The following is a 27,590-nucleotide window of genomic DNA, read 5'->3' as shown; positions in this document are numbered from 1 at the left end:
TTGATGGGTGGGGCCAAAAAGGGTCAAATTCGCTGAAATTTCAAAAATCTTCTTCTCTACTCTCGGATAAGGTGGAATCAAGAACTCTTCATAGATGAAAGGGCCTTAAGGTGCTTTACCATAATTGTGAATTTCATGACCCTGGGGTCTCATGTTTGCCCCTGGGGAGGGGGTAAACTTTACTATAGTTTATATAGGGAAATCACATTTTTGACTATTATTTGTTGGATTTGTATTGGAATTCATTCTAACTTGGTTCAAATTATCAGCATAGGATGATAATTTGATGGTATGTACATGTTGGCCCTGGTTGATCCCCAGGGGCTGGTGGGCGGGGCCAAAAAGGGTCAAATTCACTGAAATTTCAAAAATCTTCTTCTCTACTCTTAGATATGATAGAATCAAATTCTCTTCACAGATGGAAGGGTCTTAAAGTGCTTTTCCATGATTGTGAATTTCCTGACCCTGGGGTCTCACATTTGCCACATTGGAGGGGGTAAACTTTACTATAGTTATAGGGAAATCACATTTTTGACTATCATTTGTTTAGTTGTTTTGAAATTCATTCTAAATTTGTTAACATTATCAACATGGGATGACTGTTCAATAATGGTATGTACATGTTGGCCCTGACTGATCCCAAAAATGTCAAAAATCAGGTGACCGTTAAGGTCCATGGGCCTCTTGTTAAGATGTTGAACTTAAAAGCATACGAGGGCCTAAGAACCAAGTAAATTTGTTTTCTTTGCCTTATTAACACCAACCAATGAAAAATATATTACAGCATCCTTAACTAAATTTGAGTAACATACAGAGCATGATAGAATGTCCTTGGGGTGTAATGAATAATGTATATTTATTACATTTTTACCAGTGAAATATCAAAAATTATTCATTCTATAAAAGTGATATTTTTCACTAGTGAAGAATATCATATTTTTCACTAGTGAAAAATATCACTTTTGCTGATTTGACCAATCAAATTAAAGATTAGAAAATACCAAAATAATTGACCAATCAGAAAGCCCGACATATATGTCAGCACCTGGACAGGGGAAACTACTTTTTTGTTTACAAATTATCGCTGTAGTCCTAGTTAGCATACGGGGTAGGGTTTTCGTTGATAAAAAATGTAATAAACAGAATATCTAACACTCATGAAAAATATAAAAATATTAGCCCCACTCGTGAAATATATTTGGTATTACTGAAGACACTGTTAGATATCCTCTCTATCTGCGCACTCGTGAAAAATATCAAAATATTAGCCACACTCGTGAAATATATTTGGTATTACAGAAAACACTGTTAGATATCCTCTATATATCTGCTTTGAATATAAAAGATTATAATAGAAACTCAAAATTTGGAGGATAACCGAAGCATGACGTATACAAATGTTTCTTTTGGCATAGTTATACATATACAACTCAATCATAATTTAATATAATATACAATGTATAATAAAATATTATCTGGAACAAAATGGGATTCGATACACACTCTGCCTTTACAAGATATGTTAGTGTAGGACTGGGGCCTGTTTCTTTATGCCAACAAACAGCTCCATCTAATTTTTTAAAATTAATTTAGGAATAAATCTTGATGAATCTACAGGCATTGAAAGTCATTGTCATGGCTCATCTGAAAGCAATATAAAATCACTACGTAGGTCTGTCTTCACTTTATAAATAACAACTCTGGTCCAACTGTTTGGTCAATGAAAAAAACCCAGCCCTGCATGGTATTAGAAATGAACATAATGTCACAACTTTCAATTCTCATTTCCATCTGGCGGGATCAGAGAGCATATCGTTCACCAAACATATTTCCAAGTTGTGTCTTTGACTTTCCAACATGATAATCTCTTTGCAAAAACACCCACTCATGAATCTAAGAGAGGCTTGGTCAATTGATAGTGGTCTTCCAATCAGAGAGACTTCTCTGTGACATCAGGAAGTCAACTCATGGATCATTGAGTGACTCCTCTGTGACTCCTTGAGCTGCCAACTCTTGCAGAGCTCTATCCAAATAGGTAGGATCTGGATATCCAAACCTAGAAAACAAATATTTAGGTAGTAAAATCACATTTCATCACTACTCAGCATATTTTCTGAAGTGTTCAAAATGCAAGAATGGAACTGTTAAGAAATACCATAAAAACTGTATTCTTTCTGGCTAATTTGACTTTGCAGACAAAATGAATGTTCATAGCTGATTTACATTCTAGCTCAATTTCTAGGTCATCTGACCAAAAGGGTCAGGATGACCTATAGCCATGTGCTTCGTCCATCTTTGTGTGCTATCCACCGTCAGGGGGGGGGGGGGGGGGGGGGGGGGGGGGGTGTTTAAACAAAGTGTTGTTATTTTTCACCCTTTGACATGGCAGCCAAGGAAGGCATTTCTTCTCAAGTTCAAGAGATGAACTTATTTTCATCTTCTGTCTCTCGACCAAAGTTATCAACTCGGGTTGTAAAAGGCCAAGTTCCACCAGTGAATACCCACCCGCTAAAGTGGCTAAAACAGTTAAAAACAATGACACTCTACCAAGAAGCTACCTTAGGAATAGTTAAATTCCCTTGCATGCTACAATTACAAATACCTGGCAGACTACTTAAAGGAGAGCATCCAGCAAAGTATGCCTCCTAAAGGCCTCATCATCCACCTCTACCCCAGCAATGTCCAAGACCAGGGCCCATATTCATAAAAAAATCTTAAGTTAATACTTAAGTTTGACTTAAGTTATACTTAACTATAAATATTTTACTTAGTTAAATAAAACTTAAGTTAGAACTTAAGTACTATTCATAAACGACTTAAGTATTTACTTAGTGCATACTTAGCTAAGTATAAATATTTAAATATTTCATGTAGTTGCTATGTTGTTGTTAAGTAGCTGTGTGATGTTTTTCGTAAAACGCGAAATTCGGCACCGTCTGATCTGATTATCTTGGAATCCTGGCATTCCAAGACGATCAGAATCCGGAAATGGCAACAGCAAAAAAGACGAGATGACCAAACTGGACAAAGGACGAATGTCTGGTAATGGTGAGGCTAGTACATGTTTACAAGTGAAAGAAAACATGTCATACGTGGACGATTTAAGGACGGAATGTCGGCATCTGCAAATAGGCAAGCGTGGGTTCAGGTTGCCGGCAGATTGAACAGTTCAAATGCGTTAATCAGGAGAGAGACGGAAGAATGCACAAAAATTAGACTAACCTCGTCGTTCAGGCCAAAAATGCACATAGCATGTCCATCGTAGAGTCAAGGAGAACAAGTACGTTTTAGTTAATTTCCACTAAAACAAACATCAGTTGAAATGTACATATCAAACCCCTAGTTACATTGTACGATCTGTAAAATCCCGCTCCCCAAACATGATAGAACTGTAATAATAATAATAACTGGATACACCAGTTACACACACTGACACCACTGGGGATCAATGTCCAAGGGTAATGTTGTATACGTTGTAGTATTGACTATTGACTTCGTAATGGGCCTTAACGATAGTGAGATTGACTCATCCATCTTCGATTCAAACCTTTACATCTTGTTTTAAATGATTGAATACAACAAAATCTGAAGTTAATGATTTTTTTTCTTAAAAACAAGTTGATTTCTGTTGATTTCGTGAAGTCATCTTTCACCTGTGTTGTTAAGTATTTACTTAAGTATTTTTAAAGGGAGTTAAACATCCTCATGACGTTACTTAACTTTAAGTAAAAACTTAAGTAATACTTAAGCTTAAGTAGTTTTATGAATACAACTTAAGATAAAACCTTGAATTAAGTAAATACTTATTTTAATACTTAAGTACAAATGTCCTACTTAAGTATTTACTTAAGTGAAATACTTAACTTAAGATTTTTTATGAATATGGGCCCAGACCTTCCCCACCACCTGAAAGGAGATCTTGAGCCAAACGACTACTATAGTCTGCTGGTCCACAAACAAAAGTGAACGTTTTTGATTACACACACACACAACTTAAGTACACATACAAACTTAGAGGAAGCTGTACAAAAACCTGGTCTATCTCATCACATGCTCTAAATACAAACAAAAATACGTAGGAGAAACTATAACGAGAATTCCACTTTGGCATCACAGGACATCAGAATACAGAGAGACAGGACATCAGAATAGAGAGAGAGACAGGACATAAGAATACAGAGAGACAGGACATAAGAATACAGAGAGACAGGACATCAGAATACAGAGAGACAGGACATCAGAATACAGAGAGACAGGACATCAGAATACAGAGAGACAGGACATCAGAATACAGAGAGACAGGACATCAGAATAGAGAGAGACAGGACATCAGAATAGAGAGAGACAGGACATCAGAATAGAGAGAGACAGGACATCAGAATACAGAGAGACAGGGCATCAGAATACAGAGAGACAGGACATCAGAATACAGAGAGACAGGACATCAGAATACAGAGAGACAGGACATCAGAATACAGAGAGACAGGACATCAGAATACAGAGAGACAGGACATCAGAATACAGAGAGACAGGACATCAGAATACAGAGAGACAGGACCATCAGAATACAGAGAGACAGGACATCAGAATACAGAGAGACAGGACATCAGAATACAGAGAGACAGGACATCAGAATACAGAGAGACAGGACATCAGCATAGAGAGAGACAGGACATCAGAATACAGAGAGACAGGACATCAGAATACAGAGAGACAGGACATCAGAATACAGAGAGACAGGACATCAGAATACAGAGAGACAGGACATCAGAATACAGAGAGACAGGACATCAGAATACAGAGAGACAGGACATCAGAATACAGAGAGACAGGACATCAGAATACAGAGAGACAGAACATCAGAATACAGAGAGACAGTCCAGTAATGTTACACTTCAACCTCAAATAACATTAATTACAGGATGTAGAATATCAAAATCATCCACATCCTGGACATGGATCCCTCATCCTCTGACTCCACCTCCAATAGGAGAAAATCAGAATACTACCTGATACACCAACTAAACACCCTGACACCACTGGGGATCAAGTCCAAGGGTAACATAGTATCCTACTGGACACACCAATTACACACACTGACACCACTAGGGATCAATGTCCAAGGGTAATGTTGTATCTTACTGGACACACCAATTACACACACTGACACCACTGGGGGTCAATGTCCAAGGGTAACGTTGTATCCTACTGGACACACCAATTACACACACTGACACCACTGGGGATCAATGTCCAAGGGTAATGTTGTATCTTACTGGACACACCAATTACACGACCCTGACACGACTGGGGATCAATGTCCAAGGGTAATGTTGTATCTTACTGGACACACCAATTACACGACCCTGACACGACTGGGGATCAATGTCCAATGTAATGTATCTTACTGGACACACCAATTACACACCCTGACATCACTGGGGATCAATGTCCAAGGGTAACGAAGTATCCTACTGGACACACCAGTTACACACACTGACACCACTGGGGATCAATGTCCAAGGGTAATGTTGTATCCTACTGGACACACCAATTACACACACTGACACCATTGGGGATCAATGTCCAAGGGTAGTGTTGTATCTTACTGGACACACCAATTACACACCCTGACATCACTGGGGATCAATGTCCAAGTGTAACGTATCCTACTGGACACACCAATTACACACCCTGACACCACTGGGGATCAATGTCCAAGGGTAATGTTGTTTCTTACTGGACACACCAATTACACACCCTGACATCACTGGGGATCAATGTCCAAGGGTAATGAATCCTACTGGACACACCAATTACACACACTGACACCACTGGGATCAATGTCCAAGGGTAATGTTGTATCTTACTGGACACACCAACTAAACACACAGACACCACTGGGGATCAATGTCCAAGGGTAACGTTGTATCCTACTGGACACACCAATTACACACACTGACACCACTGGGGATCAATGTCCAAGGGTAATGTTGTATCTTACTGGACACACCAATTACACACACTGACACCACTGGGGATCAATGTCCAAGGGTAGCGTTGTATCTTACTGGACACACCAATTACACACACTGACACCACTGGGGATCATTGTCCAAGGGTAAAGTTGCATTCTCATTAATTTCTTCATTATTAGCTCACCTGGTCCGAAGGACCAAGGTGAGCTTATGCCATACCGTGGCGTCCGTCGTCCGTCCGTCGTCCGTCCGTCCGTCAACAATTGACTTCTTCTTCATAACTGCTGATCTGAATTTGACCAAATTTGGTCAAAAGCATCCCTATGGGGTGGGGACTCAAAATTGTACAAATGGTGAGGCTGACCCCCCAGGGGTCTTAGGGGCGGGGCCAAAAGGGGTCAATTTGGCTAAATTGATATAAACGACTTCTTCTCTTGAACTAAGCAATGGATGTTGCTCATATTTGCCTGGTAGCATCCCCTTGGGGTAGGGATGTAAAATTGTACAAATGGTGGGGATGACCCCCCCCCAGGGGGCTGAGGGGCGGGGCCAAACAGGGTCAATTTGGCTAAATTGATATAAACATCTTCTTCTCTGGAACTAAGCAATGGATATCACTCATATTCGCCTGGTAGTATCTACTTGGGGTAGGGATTCAAAATTGTACAAATGGTGGTGCTGACCCCTCGGGGGGCTGAGGGGCGGGGCCAAACGTGGTCCATTTCGCTAAATTGATATTAACAACTTCTTCTCTGAAACAAAGCAATGGATATCGCTCATATTCGCCTGGTAACATCCCCTTGGGGTATGGATGTGAAATTGTACAAATGGTGGGGCTGACCCCCCAGGGGGCTGAGGGGCGGGGCCAAACAGGGTCAATTTGGCTAAATTGATATAAACAACTTCTTCTCTGAAACAAAGCAATGGATATTGCTCATATTCGCCTGGTAACATCCCCTTGGGGTATGGATTCAAAATTGTACAAATAGTGGGGCTGACCCCCCAGGGGGCTGAGGGGCGGGGCCAAACAGGGTCAATTTGGCTGAATTGATATAAACAACTTCTCCTCTGAAACTGAGCAATGGATATCACTCATATTCGCCTGATAGCACCCCCTTGGGGTAAGGATTCAAAATTCTACAAATGGTGGGGCTGATCCCCCAGGGGGCTGAGGGGCGGGGCCAAAAGGGATCAATTTGGCTAAATTGACATTTTTAGAATTTCAATAAAAGCAATGTTCATGTACCCATATAAAATGCTTATGATATATTGACATAGCAATACCAGTGGCAAATATACTTAAGCATCATTCTTGTTTCATATCTCATGAAACCAGGTGAGCGATACAGGCCCTCTGGGCCTCTTGTTGTCATTTTTGGGTTGGTCAGAAATTCAAGATGGCTATCATGGTCAATGGTACCACTATACTTGGTAATGAGTATATGTATACTTCAATAGTAGAAGGGTTAGAGTCAGATGCCTATTAAGGCCCTGTTTGAGAGCACAAAAAGATATTTTGGCCATCATTAAGTAACTGGTAATTTTAGATTAGAGAAATAATGTCTTTTTATGATCTTTTAAATGTTTTAAATGTTGAACGGTATTTTTAGAAATTGAGAAATTATCCCCTTTTTGTAGATTAGGAATTCACACTGCCTTCTGACATTTTCATCAATACCTTAGTTCAAATGATTTTGACTATACCTATCCGCTTTAATATACTGCTAGATATTACAGATATGTTGTATACATGCTCCAGGTCTCAATAAAAATTAAGAGTATAACCTGGAAAACCGAGATACAAAAAGAACATCAGGAACTTTCCTAACTATAACCACATTCTTGATTAAAAAGTCTTTCTTCATAAAGACAGAACGATCAAGCAGCTAGTAGCTATTTGGATAACAAGACTTACGCCTGTGGGCCACCATCAATTCTGGTTTTGTGGTGAATTCCATTCCAGGTCACGACCCCCTCATGTCCAGTTGTCCTTGACCTTCCAATGGTAAACACCAACTTCCTGTCAAAGGCTATTTTTAACAGCTTGGCTACAAGGCGACCTTTCTCATTGTTAGGAAGATAAGCTGGTCTAGTGATGCCCTGGTAAAGTTTACCGGGAGTTGGATGATCAGTCTAAAAGAACATAAAAAATGGCTGCAAAACATGCAAAGAAACATCATATACATGTAATAGGAACTTAAAATAAACAAGCATACTGGGTATACCACCCCTGGTAAAAATAGTAACAGTGACCTTGACCCACAGTAACTCAATCTTGTCTGAGATATTATGGTCTTGTATCATTGTGTAAAGTTTGATCAAAATCCCTCAAGGAATGAAGCCACTAGAGATGACAAACTTAGGTGTTACATACAAGACGGACGGAAAGGAAACCTTTATTTGATAGTTTATAGTTATTATTACAATAAGCATATTTTATCTTTACAAAAATATCTTTGAACTACAAATATCCTTTATGAAACTCTATAATTTTCATAATTTTAATACTCAAGGAGTCAAAATGACAAAAATAAGAATTCATATTCAAGTTATATATAAAAATATTTAAATTGTAAAAAGGGGATCAAAACAATATTAAAATTCATGAACAAAAGGCCATGAGGGCCTATATAATTGCCCACCTGGATATTTCAGTAATTATGGCAAAATACTCTCATTGAATTCATTCCTTGATTTCCCTTATTGGGCCCCATCCCTCTGACCCCAGGGGAGCCACACCTTCAGTTTATACCACATTAGTTCTCCTTTGCCCAATAATGCTCTCAGCCAAATTTCATCAAAAGCAATTCAGGCGTTCAGGACTAGTAGGGATATAAATGATTAACCTCAATTTCCCTTATTTGGCCCCTCTGGCCCCAGGGGAGCCACATGCACCCACCATTTAGACAATGATTGATCCTCTTTGCTCAATAATGCCCCAGACCGAATTTCATCAAAGTCCATTCAGGTGCTCAGGACAAGTAGGGATTTTAAGTGAGCTAAAAACTAACAACTCTATGTCATGACGAAGTACCAACAAATTATGGTGAATGTGAAGAAACAAGTCCATAAACAGTTCCATTAATATACTTTGTATGTCATTATGTACGTAACATCCTTACTTAACAATGTCCTATACTCACGCCCTGTTTCCCCGAGGGGAAGTTATAGGTGATGTTGATGATACCACATCCACTGTACCCTGGTAGGTAGCCATGTCCCCTGTATGACTTGGTGGTGTTAATGGTCATAGTCCCTGGTGGCTGGTCCCCCATGATTTTCCCATGTACAGCCTCACACAGGGGACAGGCTGGCCAATATTTAAACTGTTGATCAATACATTCTGTACAGAATACATGACCACAAGACAGCTTCTTAGGTTTAGTCATAGTGTCCATACAGATACAACAGTCCTCTGTGACCTCTGACCCTTGGTCTTGTCCAGTTACATCATGGACAGTTTGCTCCTTCTGATCTTCCCTTTGACCTCGGTTGTCCTCCTTTGATTCATTTCTTTTGTTAAAATACTTCTCAAAGACACCTTTCAAGTGATATACATCTGCTGAGTCATCACTGCAGAAATACAATGTTTTCTTTGTTGGAGTCTTGTCAGCATAGCTTTTACAAATCTCTACTAACAGTTTGGAGATAGTGATGATTGGAGCAGGATGTTTTGGAACAGTACCTGATCATAGAATAAAGTACAAATTACTAATGAAACAACAGATCATTAAATTTTGAAACAGTTTGTGAAAATAACGGGCAATCAAGGTTTACTTATTTGTTGTTTACACAGAAAGTGGTGACATTTTAAGTTTGATATTTTCAAGTTTAAGCAGAGACAATAAAATAGATATAAACAAAAGATGAAGATGAGAGTGATAAAAGTCCGGAGTCAAATATTCATTCAGTGATTTCATTAAAGCATCAGCAACTAAAAAAGATTGAAGAGTGGCCATTTTGAATTATTACAATGACCTTGAAATTGAAGCTAAGGTCACAATGGTGGTTGTCTCAAGGTTTGGAGAATTAGCCCAGTGTGTAATTCACACAATAACATTTTAGATTTAGAATTCATATTGAATGTTTGTAAATGAAACTGAAACACAAAAATGATTTGGACTGAAAACCATATGTAGCTCTAAGCATATCAATGTTGATATACAATTGGAATAAAGATTGACAAGTAAACAAGAGGTCCAGAGGATTTCCCAAATGTGCCACGCATATTCGGGCACCGAACCATAATTATTACATAATTGATTCCCTTTAATTTACTAGGATACATGTACTTCAGACCAAAGTTTTACACCTACGGAAGAAGGATAACGATTGAACATATGCATACTGTTGACTGTTGCAGGATGTCAATTGGAATGGCCGATTACAGAAGTCCTCAAAACAACCCCCATAGATGATAATGATCAAAGCTTAGAGAAACTACAATATTGTTCCTGAAGTAATAATATTTCTAAACACCTTATTTTATCGAAAACTAACCTATAAATTTCCACCAATCAGAAGACAGCAAAATGGTGACCATTTTTTTAAAGTCACAGCTGCATTTGTAGAATCGTGAATCACCTACATACATGTACCAAATTTTATCAAAATCGGACAAAATCTACATTTTTGACCAATAAGAGGCTTCCATTTCATTACCATAGTGACCAAACCTTTCAAAACTGTTGTCACCCTGTTCAGCATCCTTCAAAATCCCTATATATACCAAATTCCAGCAAAATCATAAGAAACCAGAAAATGGCAGCCATTTTTTAACAAGAGGCTCATGGGCCTTAAAGCTGACAACGCAAGTTAAAAAGCTTTCGTTTAGAAAAAAAAAAAAAAGTCATTTTTGAAATGGTTTGGAGATGTTCCCTGTGATAAATATATATCTTCTAGTCACTGTTTCCAAGGAAGTGGTGGACATTTTAGTTGAAGTCTGCTTGGATACGAGACTGGGATGTACTTATGTAATTACAAATACACAATGGCTATATATACATCACAGAATTCATTAAACTTGTTCTTCTGGCTATATATATATGATAGATATCATTAAACTTGTTCAACAACTGTAAACTTATGCCACTAGCTTTCAGGCTAGTATTAACAATTTGATTAAGAAGAAAAACACTTTCTTACCATTTCCAAGAATAGGTAAGGCGATTGATGATACAGGCAAATGTTTTGTATCAACTGTTGAGAAGACATTGTTGTAAGATTGTTCCAGACATTTCCAGTATGTTCTCTGATCATCAACAGCATCGACATCCCATTTAGGTGCAACTACATGTAGTACATATTTAAAGTGTGATTTTCCTGCTAGAGTGTCTACTACCTCCGTCAGCTTTGGTTTTCTATGGCGAAGACTTAACTCTGATTGGTCATTTACCACATAACCTTCTCCGGCCACTCGAGTGATTTCCCTGGCAATCCTTCCTGTACTGTCACATTGGATGTTCTCAGGACTGACAATAGCATCAGCTTTAATATCCACAATATTTCCATTGATGATGTGTACAGTTAAATTACTACCAATCTCAAAACATTGGCCACTGGATGTTGAACGCTGCAAGTTTCTTGGTTGATCCCTTGGGAGATAGATTACTAGGATCTACAGAAGAACCCTCTGTGTTTGATGGTAGACTGTTCGACCGTTGTAAAACTGGTGCATTCTGCCGAGGAGCCATAACAGATGATGTGAATTTGTGTCTTCCTCCACTGGCAGCTCCAGGGTCTAAACTAAAACATTTAGTGAAGGTCGTCTGAATCAGCTGACACATCTGTGTGTCCTCGACAATGAAGTGTACCTCAGTCAAGGTCGAATGTCTTCCTCTAGTCCTACTGTACTCCTCTACAGCTCGGTAGTACTGCAGCGCACGGTGTTCCTTCGGTACTCCAAATATACCTACATATGATATATACACAAATCAATAATCATTGAAAGTTAAGATATTGAAATGTTTGACCCTTTAATAATCAAACCAATATCATTATAAACTTTTAAGGGATATAAAAGGACTGAATGCCTTTATAAGACAATTACTTGTCTGTACAGTTTCTATAACTTCAATACAAACAGTTCGAACAAACAATTGTCAATCCGTCCCTGTGTCATTGTATTGAAACCATAACTATCATTCAAAATTACTGCCCCTTTAAAGTTAACCTCAGCTTTCTGACTGGAAAGAAGAAGTATTCTTGCCTGGACAAGATTTCTGGGATGAAGCGTCTGGAACTTCCTGACCTAAAAACATGTTTCGACCACCAACATTAACATACTGATTATAGCATGCGCTGCAATGATATCATTTTAACTTCAACTGTTATTTATTAAATCTTCTAATAGGCTATTTGTTAATATCCATCTGAAACCACCTGAAAACGATTTCTAATCAATAACAATAGTCCTTTTACCGAGGGGATCATTAACACAAATTAAACAATAGTTTATAGTAAATCTGCTGTGGATCTATCTTACTGTTTCATGTACTTTGTATTTGATCGTTTGTTATTTAATTGTGTTCTGATAAAAGGCCAGATTGTCTACACATTCCACAATATTCTTGTCTGTACTTTAGCTATTAATTCACTGATCATATATCTATATTTAGTAATATACATCTAGTGAAAGCCTGTTTGTTAGTAACCATAACCTATATAGGACCTTATGATCACTGTTACTTATTAGAATATATATATCACTCAAACCCACGTTTCTCGAATACCCTATTTAGCCTATTTCACCCCCGTGATTTGAATGAAGGTCAAGGTCATTCATTTGAACTAAGTTGGTAGCCCTTCACCCCATCATACCTCAGGACCAATATTAGGTCTCTGTGCCTCATAATTATTGAGATGAAGTTGTTTAAAGGAAAATATTGATGAGCTTAAAATTGATGGAACATAATGGCTTCTGTGATGTCATGATCAACATGTGTGCATAGTTTCCTAGAGGAGTAGTAAGTTTTATCTTGGTGATCTTGAAAGTACCGTAGGTCAATAGTCATTTGAACAAACTATGTAGCTCTTCCCCCTGAGCATTATACAGTACAAATATCAAGACTCGGGGCTTCTTAGTTATTGAGAAGTCCTTTGATAGATTTAATCACATTCAAAACTTGGTATCTGTTGTGTTTTGTGGCCGAACTCTCACACTGCAAATGATCACGTTCTAAACAATTTATTCACTGTCCGCAGGAAGCACATGTTGATGCCCTTCCGATTTCTACATGTTACTTCACATGTGTATCTACATAAAAACAAGCTAACCGAACCAATACTATTAACAGTAGCCCTCCACCTAAGTATTCCACAGGATCAATATCAGGTCTTCAGGCTTCTCAGTTATTGAGTAGAAGTCAATGAAAAGATTCTAGCCATTTGACCTTGTGACAGTAGGTCAAGGTCATTCATTAAGACAGATTCAGTAGCCCTAGAGGCCAAATATCAGGTTTCTGGGCCTCTTGGTTTTGGAGAGAAGCTGTTTAAAGGGAAAAGTTGATGCCAGACAGACAGATGGACAGATGACGGATGGCCAAGCTGCACCACAGTAAAAAAAGTGATTTAGAATACTTTTGTAACTTATATGACATACCTGAACTAATAGCAGGTATTGCTATGGACTTGTAGCTTTGAATGTCTGCCTCCTCTAAACTGTTCTTGACAGCTGTCTTTAGGTCATGTAGACATTCCCGCTTCTGGTCCTGACCGTAGTCATACCAGCTTGGTCCTACAGCATGGATAACTCCCTTGTACTTCAGATCCCCAGCAGTCGTGGTACACACCTCCCCAACCTTTAGGGGTCCATACCGGGCTATGTAGTCTCTACTCTCCTTATCAAACTCATAACCAGCAGCACTAGATATCACCCGGGCCACTCCCCCTCCATGTTGTAAATCACCATTGGCAGCATTAACAATACAGTCTACATCAAGATGGAGGATATTTCCAGAGTAAACTCGTACTAACAGACCTTCAGCTGTAGTAAAGTCTTTAGAGACAACACTTCCGTAATCAAGGTTGGGCGGGGTCTGCCATGTTGGACTCCTATGATAAGACTGACTGAATCTATTTCTCTCTGACAAAGTTGTGTTCTCTTTATTTTGTTGAAGTGAAGTATTGTCAAACCTTCTCCGTGTTTCTGACCGTCTTATCCTTCCGATTCCCAGAAAGATCTTGTGTTTGGCTGTCTGTAGCTGACCGTAGGAATGTGCCATGATGTGGACAGTCATGTGTTCATCTTCTTTAAGCTGATAGCAGAAGACACCATCAACATCATGATTAATCCCAGAAATAGTTCCTTTGATCTTTGGCTCTTCAGTACTAGTGAAGGACACATCATCTTTGTTTAGTTTTTCTATATGCTGTAACTTACTTTTAATGCAAGTTTCTAAATTCTTCTTTTCTCTCTTGTCAGTGCAGTTTATCTGAAGCATGCCATTTTTGTATCCAAAAGATTGTTGATTCATTATTGTTTCGCTTCTGCAGAAGAACTGAAGAGCCAAAAAGATTTCCTCTGACATTCCAATATTGATGTCTGCTACATGTTCAAGGTCATCTTGAGAATGTTTGAAATGTTTGAAACGTTCTCTTTTGTCATCGACTGTGATATTATCTGATGAATCTTGTAAAATACTTGGCTTCACATCAGCTTCAGTGGTTTCAACGATCTGAAACAAACAAGTGGATTGGATCAAATTACAGCAACAAATATTACTAACATCAAAGGTTATATGGCCAAATAAAAAAAAATACCTCAGAATAGCTGGTATTGCTATAGATGTGTAGCTTTGAATGTCTGCCTCCTCTAAACTGTTCTTGACAGCTGTCTTTAGGTCATCTAGACAATCCCGCGGTTCATTCTCACTTAGCCAACATTTTGAAATTTACCTGTATTACCTGGCCAACATGTCAAATTTTACAAAGTTTCAGCTATAGTCTGTTCTTACTTTTCACGAAAGAAAATATGAAAATGAGAAGTTGAGTATGACTTATAATGATTTGAATGAATTTATGCAAGCTACTTATAATAAAGCTTAGATGTTTGCAGTAAATATACTTAAAAAATACCCAATTTTATTTTATAAAACCTAGCTTCATCTCTAGTTTCAAGCTTAAATTGTGCCTTTGCTAATAGATGTATTAAGTACAATTGTCTTTAATCACTGTAACCTAAATCTGGGTTTGCGTATTTTTTTTTTTTAACAAAATATCAGATTTGGAAAAAATATAATAAAATCTATTCCGTGCATACCAGTATTTATAAAGCATAGACGTTCGCTTTTACGATAAATCAGGACAAAAGTTGTGAATATTTATACCTCGACATACTCCAGGCTACAGTATGTTGTATAAAGATAACGGTCTGATATTTAATATTCAAAGAGAATACATATTTCTTAAAGTGTCTCATAAGCCGGATGCGGCTGAATACCATGTACATTTTAAACAAGTTTTTACCGTAACCCATTGTACATTTGTAATATGATGTTTTACACTCAAATAAAATATTATTGTAATTTTGTATTGTATAAAATGATATCAAACCAGCAGCGGATGTTTCTTAATGAAGTTAAACTATTCCAAATCTTAACTTTCCATTACATGTTTAATAAGTGGTTGGTAAAGCCATGCCAATGTTTGGATTTTTAAAACATACTTGTATGCCATTTACAAACGTGTCTGTTATCCGCTCTCTGTATATAAGTATGGTACACAGTCAGTAGGAATATCAATCAACACTCATACACCAGGTAGTACAAAGAAAGTGTTTTTTAAATTTCTGCATTGCTTAAAATTAAACTATAATAGTTTGGACTATAGATGTAAATTCATATATTTTATATGTTTATTCAAATATTTACATAGCCTGTTTGATTGAACATTGTAGTTTTGTCATAGGAGAAATTTAAGGTTGAGTAGATCAACTTTGTTTTATCCCTGTAAATGTCGGATTAATGTAAGAAAATGAAGTGTCCAAATTAATTCTAACTACCTTGTATGTTTCCGATACGTTTTAAAAGGTTGTAAACGTCTTATTTGAAAGATTTAAGTTGGATTTGGACATTTGTTTTAAAGTTTGTTTTTTTTTTTTTTTTTTTTTTGCTGTTCATAACATGATTGTCTAGATGATATTTATTAAGGACATCAATTCTATTTTACATGTGTATGCTCTTTATATACCGTATTTGTTCTTATTATGCATTCTATTTACTGTTATGATATATTTTATTAATTTGTTATCAGTTCTGTAATTGGACCCTTTTGGTCTGATGAAATTGAAATAAATAAGAAATAACTCAACTGAAATAGACCACGATAACTTCCTCATTAAAGTTTGAAGTTTTATGAAGCAGTCTATAGCCTTACCTGTAATTATCTCCTATTGTTCCACCTTTCAAACCTAGTCTCACTTGGCCAACAAAATACCTTACCTGTATAACTCAAAATTCAGAATGTTGGCTAAGTGAGAAGACACCAATCCCGCTGCTGGTCCTGACCATAGTCGTACCACCTTGGTCCTACAGCGTGGATAACTCCCTTGTACTTCAGATCCCCAGCAGTCGTGGTACACACCTCCCCAACCTTTAGGGGTCCATCCGGGCTATGTAGTCTCTACTCTCCTTATCAAACTCATAACCAGCAGCACTAGATATCACAAAGGCCACTCCCTCTGTGTGTTGTAAATCACTCTCCTCTAACTGTCTAGACCTAATGGACCAAATGTTTTCATTCCTACAGTAATAGATTTGGATTTAAAGAATTTTCAGTATTTTCCCAACTGGGCCCTGCCCCTCAGCCCCCTGGAGGCTCAGCATGAACACCTATAGGGATCCTACAAGTCAAATATGAAAAAAGGCATCTCAAAAAAAATAAGACCCCCTCGCTATTCAATATTGACCAATATGCAACAAAAGATGTTAAGAATTGTCTACACACAATGTCACTCAGGAAAACACTGCAAAGTATCATAAGAGATAATAGTTGTGAGTTTGAAGTAATAGAACAACATCTATCTGTTAATTAACAAAGTTGGTGGAGTGAAGACAATGAAAATCTATTTATAGCAAAAGTGATCTCAATCTAAATCACAGGAGATTGAAATGAAATTCATTTAGAGGTCATACTTGTGAGTAAGTTTATTAAGTTTTAGGACAATCAGATGTAATCAAGGTAGCTGGTAGATTGAGGATGTCAAACATCTATTTAGGATAGCAGACTAGTAGCTAGCAGTGACCTCAATTTTGACCCCAGGAGCTTGAAACCCAAACTTGTCCAAAAGATATTGGCTGTGCATGAGTAAATGTATGGAGTTCCAGGACTATGAGAAAATTAATGAAGCTGGTAGAGCAACGGCATCTGAAATCTATTTATAGTAACAGTAACCTCAAGTTTGACCCCAATGTGGATGAAATGTGAACTTTACAAGAGATCATGATGACCTTAGTTTTGACCCCAGATTGCTGATACCTGAACTTGTAAAGCAGATGATGGTTGTAAATGTGTTAAGTCTGTTGACCATGCACTTCAAAAATCTATTTATCGTAGCAGTGACCTCAATTTGACCCCAGGTGGTTGAATTGCTATTTTGTAAGAGATGATATATGTAATTAAGTGTATGATGAAAGCCCATAAAAGAGATGTTGTGAGTCAGTATATAAAATTTAAGGACAATTGGATCATTAATGGAGTCCATCCATATAGCAAGATCATCAAAAATCTATTTATAGTAATGGCAACCTCATTTGTGACCCCAGGTGGTTGAAACATGAACTTGTACAAGAGATAATAGTTTTAAGTGCATGAATTTTCCGGACAATTAGATCATCAATGAAGTCGGTATAATGAGGACATTGTTTGGTTAGGTATCCCTATATCCAATTGTTGACTCGTTGCAAGGAGATAATACCATCGATACCCATTGCTTAGTTCCAGACAAGAAGTCATACATAGCAATATATCCGATGCACCTCAGAACTCTTGGGAGTCAGCCCCACCATTTGGACAATTTTGAATCTCAGACATGATGTTTCCAAAATTAAGTTAAAATCCAATCAGTGGTTAAGAAGTAGAACTTGTTTGAAGAAATTGTTGGCATACGGATGTATGAACGAAAGACACCACATGTACAGTATGGCATAAGTTCTCCTTGGCCCTTTGAACCAGTTGAGCTGAAAACATACTTCTTGAAACTGAGCAAGAATGGGTAATCTTGGTCTTGTTCAAGGCTTTTATCACAGGATCTTAGCTATCAAACAAGATCACTCTTAACTTACGCATTTGATCAAATCTCTCACTAGAAAAAGTTAATGTTCATACATCACTTCCAGCTGGTAAGAGAAAAGTGTAACTCTTTATTACAATAGAATACAAACCTTCAGTGAGGAAGCCTTCCCTGATCCTGTCACATCGACAGATGTCTGCTGTAGTTTGGGTATGACAACTTGAGCTCTTGTTATCTGTAATAACGAAGCTGTCTGGATTTCACAAACAGAAGAAAACAAAGCACAGAAAGAATCATCACAGGAAAGGAAAAGACAAGAGGCCAGCCTTGATGGTCACCTGAGTTTCGAAATATTTCAGTTAATTTAATTGACCCTTTTTGCCCTATCCATCAGTTCAAGGGGTCAGTCAGGGCCAACATGTGTATACCATTAAGCTGTCATCCCATGCTGATAATGTTAACAAAGTTAGAATGAATTCCAGCAGAAATCCAACAAATTATAGTCAAATATGTGATTTACCTATAAAAACTATAGTAAAGTTTACCCCATCCCCAGGGTAATGAAATTCACACTTTTGGTAAAGCATCTTAAGACTTTTGCATCTATGAAAAGTATTTGATTCTACCTTATAAGGGTCTTAAGGGTTTGACCCTTTTTAGCCCAGGCTTAACCTCCTGGGGGTCAGTCAGGGCCAACATGTGCATACCATCAAACTGTAATCCCATGCTGATAATGTTGACCAGGTTAGAATGACTTCCAAAGGAAATTCAACAAATGATAGTCAAAATGTGATTTCCCTATATGAACTAAAATAAAGTTTACCCCCTCCCCATGGACAAACATAAGACGCGAGGGTATAAAATTCACAATTTTGGGACAAAACATTAAGACACTTCCATCTAAGAAGACTATTTGATTCTACCTTATTTGATCTTTTTTAAATTTGAGTTGATTTGACCCCTTTTTTCTCCACTTTTCAGTCCCCTCGGGGCCATATATAATTCACAATTTTGGGACAAAACATTAAGACACTTCCATCTAAGAAGACTCTTTGATTCTACCTTATTTGAGAAGAAGATCTTTTTTAGATTTGAGTTGATTTGACCCCTTTTTGCTCCACGCCTCAGTCCCCTCGGGGCCATATATAATTCACAATTTTGATTAACCTTTGGTCATAGAAGGTTTCTACAAAATTTCATTGAAACTGGTTCAGTGGTTTCTGAGAAGAAGTTGAAAATGTAAATTGTTTAGGGACATACTGTACGGCTCACGATGGACGATAAATGTTGAACAATATACAATTAGACAAGGTCACATGAGACTTGTCATTAAATTTTTACAACATCAATTTCTAACCTCATACAAGACCTGGATCTGTTTTTCTTTCAATAGTAGGCCTTAAAAGACTTGCTGCAAGTGTATCAACCTATATTGTGGTAAAGGACAGACGAACACCATAATTACTAAAGGGCACCTGCCATTGGGGGCCCTAATTATTACCGTACTTACTTCTACCTGAGCCAGGAATCTTCTCAAGATATCTTTGACCACTTTTTCCCAGGAAAGGACCAGTCTATGGCTGTCTTCTATATCCTCTGTAATCACACACTCTAGTTTCAGATGTCCAGTAACATTTTCTGGCCAATGTAGTTTTGCGTGCTGGTTGCCGAGTTGTTTTTCAAGTTCAGTTGTGTCTGTTGCCTTGATACACTGAATTTCGTTAGGATCTACGTCTGTGAGCTCCACGGGGCTAGGAACCTTTAAGGTTGGTTGTGTGTAGCTATGTCTGTACCCCAACATCTCGTAGTAAATCTGAACAGCGAGTCTGCATCCATCCACTACATGTGATCTCTCACAAACTCGGTCCATCACTGTAATGAAAGGATGGAAACTTCTTATATGTAACTTGTACATCAATCATTGTTTTTCCTTTACAAATTCAAGCCCTGTTCCCAATGTATGAGGATGCTATCTTTGCCATTTCGTGGGCCATTGTTTTCTGGATCAGACTCAAAATCATACACATCATATAATCATGGATTATGTATATGGATGTCCCATTCACTTTTTCTACAACCCTGATATTGTATGTTATTTCTGACCGAGAGTTATTCCTACAAAATAGGCATATATAGAATTTTTGGCATAGCCGTATAATATTCTTTTGGCCCCGGATATGACGCAACAGGTGGCATTACTGGTCAAGATGAAGTATGTGATTGGTCAATGTAGCGGTAAATGTAAAATGCAGATAATGCAGTTAAAAACAAAACAAAGTTAAAATTGAATGGAAGTTGAATATGATTGTATAAATCTTTTCAAATAACACATTAATATGATTATATTCCTGATTCAAATGCAGTTTTATTATTACCAAAAATGATTCAAACTGATATAATTTTGTTATCCGTGCTAAAACGCATTAGTTCGTGGATTTATTTCACCAACAGAAATATATTTGGAGTTTACCAAGTACACTTTTCAGGAATGACTGTTACACATAAGTAAATTATAAGAATACAAAGGACTGAATTACAGAAATGTTTGTATTAGAGTAAGGCTCCATGACAACTTGAGTGGATAACTTACTACCATTCTACTCTGGTAAGTAGAGATTTTCAAAATAAGCTGATATGAACCTTATGTAATAGGATCCACTGTAATCCCACGTCGTCATGAATTCAATTCAACTAGTGTCTAGTACACTGGTCCAGTTGAATTATAATATCTAGTATACAGTACTGAGGGAATAATTCTTTCTAGAAACCATTGTAGAAATATCAGAGTACAGACAGTTCAGCCCTTATTGTGACAGTTCAGCCCTTATTGTGACTGTCAAAAGGAAACTGTACACTTTTTAACGATTGATGTTACTCCCGACTATTAGAATGACGACACTGACAATATGATATTAACACAAATCTATAGACCCATATGATAACTTGAATAATGAACCCATTTCTTATGGAAACTTTGTAATGGACTTTTTAAGCAACAGATCTAAATCCAACAAGAGGCCCATGGGCCTTAACGGTCACCTGAGATTTGAAATATTTCAGTTAATTTAATTTACCCTCTTTGGCCCCGCCCATCAGCCCCAAGAGTCAGTCAGGGCCAACATATGCATATTATCAAACTTTCATCCCATGCTGAAAATGTTAACCAAGTTAGAATGAATTCCAATAGAAATCAAACAAATCAGTCAAAAATGTAATTTCCCTATATAAACTATAGTATAAATTTAACCCCTCCCCAGGGGCAAACTTATGACCCCAGGGTCATTAGATTAATAATTTTTAGTAAAGCACCCTAAGACCCTTCCAACTATGAAGAGTATTTGATTCTACCTTATTTCGGTCTTGAGAAGAAGTTTTTTGAAATTTCAGCCAATTTGACCATTTCTAGCCCCGCCGATCAGCCTCTCGGGGTCAGTCAGGGCCAACATGTGCATACCCTCAAACTGCCATCCCAAGCTGATAATATTAACCAAATTAGAATGAATTCCAATAGAAATCAAACAAATTATAGTCAAAAATGTGATTTCCCTATATAAACTATAGTAAAGTTTACCCCTTCCCAAGGGGCAAACTTGAGACCCCAGGGTCATGAAATTCACAATTTTAGTAAAGCATCTTAAAACCCTTCCAACTATAAATAGTATTTGATTCCAACTTATTTCGGTCTTGAGAAGAAGATTTTCGAAATTTCAGTCAATTTGGCCCTTTTTAACCCCGCCCATCAGCCCCTGGGGGTCAGTCAGGGCCAACATGTGCATGCAATCAAACTGTCATCCCATGCCGACAATGTTTACCAAATTAGAATGAATTCCAATAGAAATAAAACAAACAAGAGGCCCAAAGGGCCTTAACGGTCACCTGAGATTTGAAATATTTCGGCCAACTAAATTGACCCTTTTTGGCCCCACCCATCAGTCCTAATGGGGTCAGTCTATGAAGAGTATTTGATTCTAACATATAGTAGATAAGAAGATTTTTGAAATTTCAGTGAATTTGACCCTTTTTGGCCCCGCCCACCAGCCCCTGGGGGTCAACTAGGGCCAACATGTACATAACATCAAACTGTAATCCAATGCTGATAATTTGAACCAAGTTAGAATGAATTCCAATACAAATCCAACAAATAATAGTCAAAAATGTGATTTCCCTATATAAACTATAGTAAAGTTTACCCCCTACCCAGGGGCAAATGTGAGACCCCAGGGTCATGAAATTCACAATTTTGGTTAAGCACCTGAAGAGCCTTCCATCTATGAAGAGTATTTGATTCTAACATATCTGAGAGTAGAGAAGAAGATTTTTGAAATTTCAGTCAATTTGACCCTTTTTGGCCCCGCCCACCAGTCCCCGGGGGTCAACTAGGGCCAACATGTACATAACATCAAACTGTAATCCCATGCTGATAATTTGAACCAAGTTAGAATGAATTCCAATACAAATCCAACAAATAATAGTCAAAAATGTGATTTCCCTTTATAAACTATAGTAAAGTTTACCCCCTACCCAGGGGTAAAGGTGAGACCCCAGGGTCATGCAATTCACAATTTTGGTAAAGCACCTGAAGAGCCTTCCATCTATGAAGAGTATTTGATTCTAACATATCTGAGAGTAGAGAAGAAGATTTTTGAAATTTCAGTCAATTTGACCCTTTTTGGCCCCGCCCACCAGCCCCTGGGGGTCAACTAGGGCCAACATGTACATACCATCAAACTGTCATCCCATGCTGATAATTTGAACCAAGTTAGAATGAATTCCAATACAAATCCAACAAATAATAGTCAAAAATGTGATTTCCCTATATAAACTATAGTAAAGTTTACCCCCTCCCCAGGGGCAAACGTGAGACCCCAGGGTCATGCAATTCACTATTTTGGTAAAGCACCTTAAGACCCTTTCATCTATAAAGAGTGTTTGACTCCACCATATCTGAGAGTAGAGAAGAAGATTTTTGAAGTTTTAGTCAATTTGACCCTTTTTGGCCCCACCCCTCAGGCCCCTGGGGGGTGGGGACCATATAATTCACAATTTTGATTGGCCTTCAGCCATAGAAACTTTCTGCCAAATTTCATTGAATTTTGTTAAGTGGTTTTGGAGAAGAAGTCGAAAATGTAAAAAGTTTACGGACGCACGACGGACGACGCACGACGGACGATGGACGACGACGGACAAAAGGCGATTAGAATAGGTCACTTGAGACTTCGTCTCAGGTGACCTAATAAAAGTCAAAAATGTGATTTCCCTATATAAACTATAGTAAAGTTTACCCCCTCCCCAGGGGCAAACTTGAGACCCTAGGGTCATGAAATTCACAATTTTGGTAAAGCACCTTCAGTCCCTTCCATCTGTGAAGAGTGTTTGATTCCACCATATCTGAGAGTAGAGAAGAAGATTTTTGAAGTTTTAGTCAATTTGACCCTTTTTAGCCCCGCCCCTCAGGCCCCTGCGGGGTGGGACCATATAATTTACAATTTTGGTTGACCTTTAGCCATAGAAGCGTCCTGCCAAATTTCATTGAATTTGCTTTAGGGGTTTTTGAGAAGAAGTTGAAAATGTTAATTGTTTACGGACGCACGACGGACGACGCATGACGCACGACGGACGACGCACGATGACGGACAAAAGGGGATTAGAATAGGTCACATGAGACTTTGTCTCAGGTGACCTATAAACCTAAACTGATATGTTGACAACACTGTCACCACCAGAAGAGTGGTCTCATTATTCATGCTTTTTACCTGTGTAATCCTCAAACGAGATGACAAACGTTCGATCGGATATTTCTTTGACATCAGTGACATCACCACCTCCACTTCTACGGGTATTTTCAAAGTAAAATTCCAGCGTAGACAAGGTTGTCTTTTCACTAACACCACTGACCAGGATACTCAGAGAGACTGGAACTCTTTTAACCTCCAGAACACAATCATCCAACGAGGACTTCTGACAAGCTTGCTCCACTTTTTCGAAATCTGAAAAGGATTTGTTTATTTGTTAGGTTAATCACCCCTTGAACAGCCAGTGTCATTTTGAGGCAAAATCTCCTTGTAGTAGTTGGTAACTGCCTCACTGAACAAGAAGCATATCCCATGCAATCCAGAGCAGTTAGGGTTAAGTGTCTTCCCCATGGACACAACCACAACAGCACAGACTGGCCCATTTCTCAGCTTCCCAAGAAAGAGAAACCGACATAAGTGGGAGTGTCGAACCACACACCTCACATCTTCATCTGAGGTGATGTGGCTGTCGGTCTACCCAACAGAGCTATTGTGATCCTACTGTGTCTCTGAAAAGGATTCTATAATTGAGAAATATATGAGTTTATTTTTAAAAACAATAAGAACGGAAAGAAAGGAACAGAAAACTATTGACAATTCAGTATTTCAGTTCTAGAAACAAGAGGCCCATGGGGCCTGTATCAGCCACCTGGTTGGATTTGACCAAATGTCAAAATAATGTTCATGTTCAATTCGTTTTATTTGTCAATCTCAAACAATGCTATATATGGTTATGGTGTGGAGATCCAAACTGCTTTAAAGAAATAACGAAGTCTAGACTCTCTAAGGGTCTGAAAGACCTCAAGGATTGTTTTTACAGCAATAACATGCGTTCATAATTTTATGACTAGTAGCGATTTAAAGTAATTACCTTCATTTCCATTATGGGGCCCCACCCCTTTGGCCCCTTGGGGGTCAGAGTCACCATTTATGCAAAATCTGCTCCCCTTTTCCGAATTCCGAATTTCCGATAATTCTTACCAAATTGGGTTCAAATCCATTCGTAACATTATGACTAGTAGCGATTTAAAGTAAATACCTCTATTTCCCCTATGGGCCTCACCCTATTGGCCCCTTCGGGGTCAGAGTCATCATTTATGCAAAATCTGTTTCCCTTCCCCCAAGGATATTTCTGACCAAATTTGGTTAAAATCCTTTCATAACTCTATGACAAGTAGTAATTTAATGGAATTACCTCTATTTCCCCTATGGGGCCCCGCCCCTTTAGTCCCTTAAAATTGTTTTCAAATCCATCCATAACTTTATGACAAGTAGCGATTTAAAGGAATTACCTCAATTTCCCCTATTGGGCCCTGCCCCTTGGGGGTCAGAGTCACCATTTTTGGCAAAATCTGATCCCCTTTTGCCAATGATGTTTCTGACCAAGAATCTTTTTACTAGTAGTGATTGGAAGCAAGTGTTGACGGACAGCGGATAGACGGACGGACGGACGACAGGTGCCATGCCATGACATTAGCTCACGTGGACCTTTGGTCCACGTGAGCTAAAAAACACTTTGATCTGTTATTTTACAGTAGTCCAAGTTCTATGTAAATATGTGGCTTTTAAAATCTATAATTCAATCAATTCCATATTCCAAGAGTAGAATTTCGGTAGTTAAAGTTCTTTCTGTGATCAAAAAACTTTTGTTTGCTTCATACCTGGGGCGACATCAAATGTAACCAAGACTGTGCCATCTTCTTTTCCAAATAGAAATTCTGTTGGTGACACCTGAATCTTTGACCTCAGAAAACTCTTGAGCCCTTTTCTTGTTGTGGTCTGGTTCATGTTCTTGAAGAAAATCTTTTTCTGGTAAAACTGAGAAGGTACAGGTTCTGATCCCTTAAAGAGCCTCACAGTCAAAGGGGATTTTTCCAGTGTGTGTTGTCTCTCAAGAACAAGTTGTGCGACTGTGGAATAAACTAAAACTATTAGTCACAGACTATGTTACACCTGTAAATCCTAGCTGCTTCCAACCAACTTGGCTTGAAGGAGAATTTCTCTGAAGCTTATCTGGTAGAAGTAAGGGTACTCCTCAAGGGGTTTGATGCCCAGTGGAAGGATTTAAAGAAATATTACTAGAAAATTGTTTTGTGAATGAAAACATATATATTTTTTTCTCTATTAGGCATTGATTTTGTTTTTTCACTCAACTGACCTTTGACACTAAGGCCAAGGTGGCAATGATCCATTGACAGAGCACAGCGGCTTGGCATGATTTCACTATAATACATATATATATGGACTATCATTTATAAAATTGTGCCAAGCCCCTGTGTGACAGAGCACCCATCAACTTTCATTGAAAATATCTTTAATGGGTAGAACATATCACCGGATAAGAAATTATTAGAAAAATATGCACTTTGACCTTTAACCTTGCCATTAGGGTCAAAGTGATTTTACATTTATTTTACCTTCTGCAGTTTTGTACGTAATGAAGACGACTCCATTATTCTTTCGTCTTGAAGTATCAAATTTTTCAATGTCAACAGGCTGACCTGCTGCTCTTTTGCTTTCAAAGTAGAGTTCAACCGTGTCATCGGATGTTTGTTTGTTTAGCCCGTGTACTTCTATGGTACAGCTCTTTGTCTGTTTCCCAGAGTTATCTCCCCCTAAAAAAACAAGTTACAACTTTCAAAACCCATCTGATAATAACATGGCCCTTATTGAAGAAATAGTCATGTTTTACAACAGTAAAACATTAAAACTCATCTAATATATGAAATGAATTTGTAAAGCATTTGAGCGAATAATGCATCAGATGAATAATTTAAGCAACTATCGAGCTATACAGCAAGTATGTTACATGATAATATTATAATTTCTGCAGTAATGTGTTACAAATTCATGTCAGCATCCATTTGATGTGATGTTATACAGTTACCCATGTGATGTAATACATTTACCCATGTGATGTAGAACAGTTACCCATGTGATGTAATACAGTTACCCATGTGATGTAATACGGTTACCCATGTGATGTAATACAGTTACCCATGTGATGTAATACAGTTACCCATGTGATGTAATAGTTACCCATGTGATGTAATACAGTTACCCATGTGATGTAATACAGTTACCCATGTGATGTAATACAATTACCCATGTGATGTAATACGGTTACCCATGTGATGTAATACAGTAAACCATGTGATGTAATACAGTTAACCATGTAATGTAATACATTTACCCTTGTGATGTAATACAGTTACCCATGTGATGTAATACAGTTACCCATGTGATGTAATACAGTTACCAATGTGATGTAATACAGTAAACCATGTAATGTAATACAGATACCCATGTGATGTAATACAGTTACCCATGTGATGTAATACGGTTACCCAAGTGATGTAATACAGTTACCAATGTGATGTAATACAGTAAACCATGTGATGTAATACAGTTACCCATGTGATGTTATACAGTTACCCATGTGATGTAATACAGTTACCCATGTGATGTAATACAGTAAACCATGTAATGTAATACAGTTACCCATGTGATGTTATACAGTTACCCATGTGATGTATTACAGTTACCCATGCAATGTAATAACCCATGTGATGTAATACAGTAAACAGTGTC

The 27,590-nt window shown here is 37.9% G+C and overlaps 1 protein-coding gene across 1 annotated transcript in view; it reads right to left on the bottom strand.

Moving 5' to 3' along the window:
* Window positions 1–1,263: 1,263 nt before the first annotated feature.
* Window positions 1,264–27,590, bottom strand: part of LOC117321077 — a gene marked incomplete at its 5' end in the record, with an annotated part of 36,376 nt that continues 10,049 nt past the window's right edge. Inside the window, 11 exon segments of the mRNA XM_033875557.1 lie at window positions 1,264–2,056; window positions 7,894–8,111; window positions 9,122–9,663; window positions 11,124–11,555; window positions 11,557–11,889; window positions 13,579–14,653; window positions 18,359–18,442; window positions 19,718–20,079; window positions 23,961–24,194; window positions 25,661–25,909; window positions 26,417–26,614. Of these exon segments, the coding sequence (XP_033731448.1) occupies window positions 1,966–2,056; window positions 7,894–8,111; window positions 9,122–9,663; window positions 11,124–11,555; window positions 11,557–11,889; window positions 13,579–14,653; window positions 18,359–18,442; window positions 19,718–20,079; window positions 23,961–24,194; window positions 25,661–25,909; window positions 26,417–26,614 (3,818 nt within the window).

Source organism: Pecten maximus, unplaced genomic scaffold (genome assembly GCF_902652985.1).
Source record: "Pecten maximus unplaced genomic scaffold, xPecMax1.1, whole genome shotgun sequence".
Classification (NCBI taxonomy): Eukaryota; Metazoa; Mollusca; class Bivalvia; order Pectinida; family Pectinidae; genus Pecten; species Pecten maximus.
Note: the sequence above shows the minus strand (reverse complement) of the source record. Positions and strands in the feature narration are given on the sequence as shown.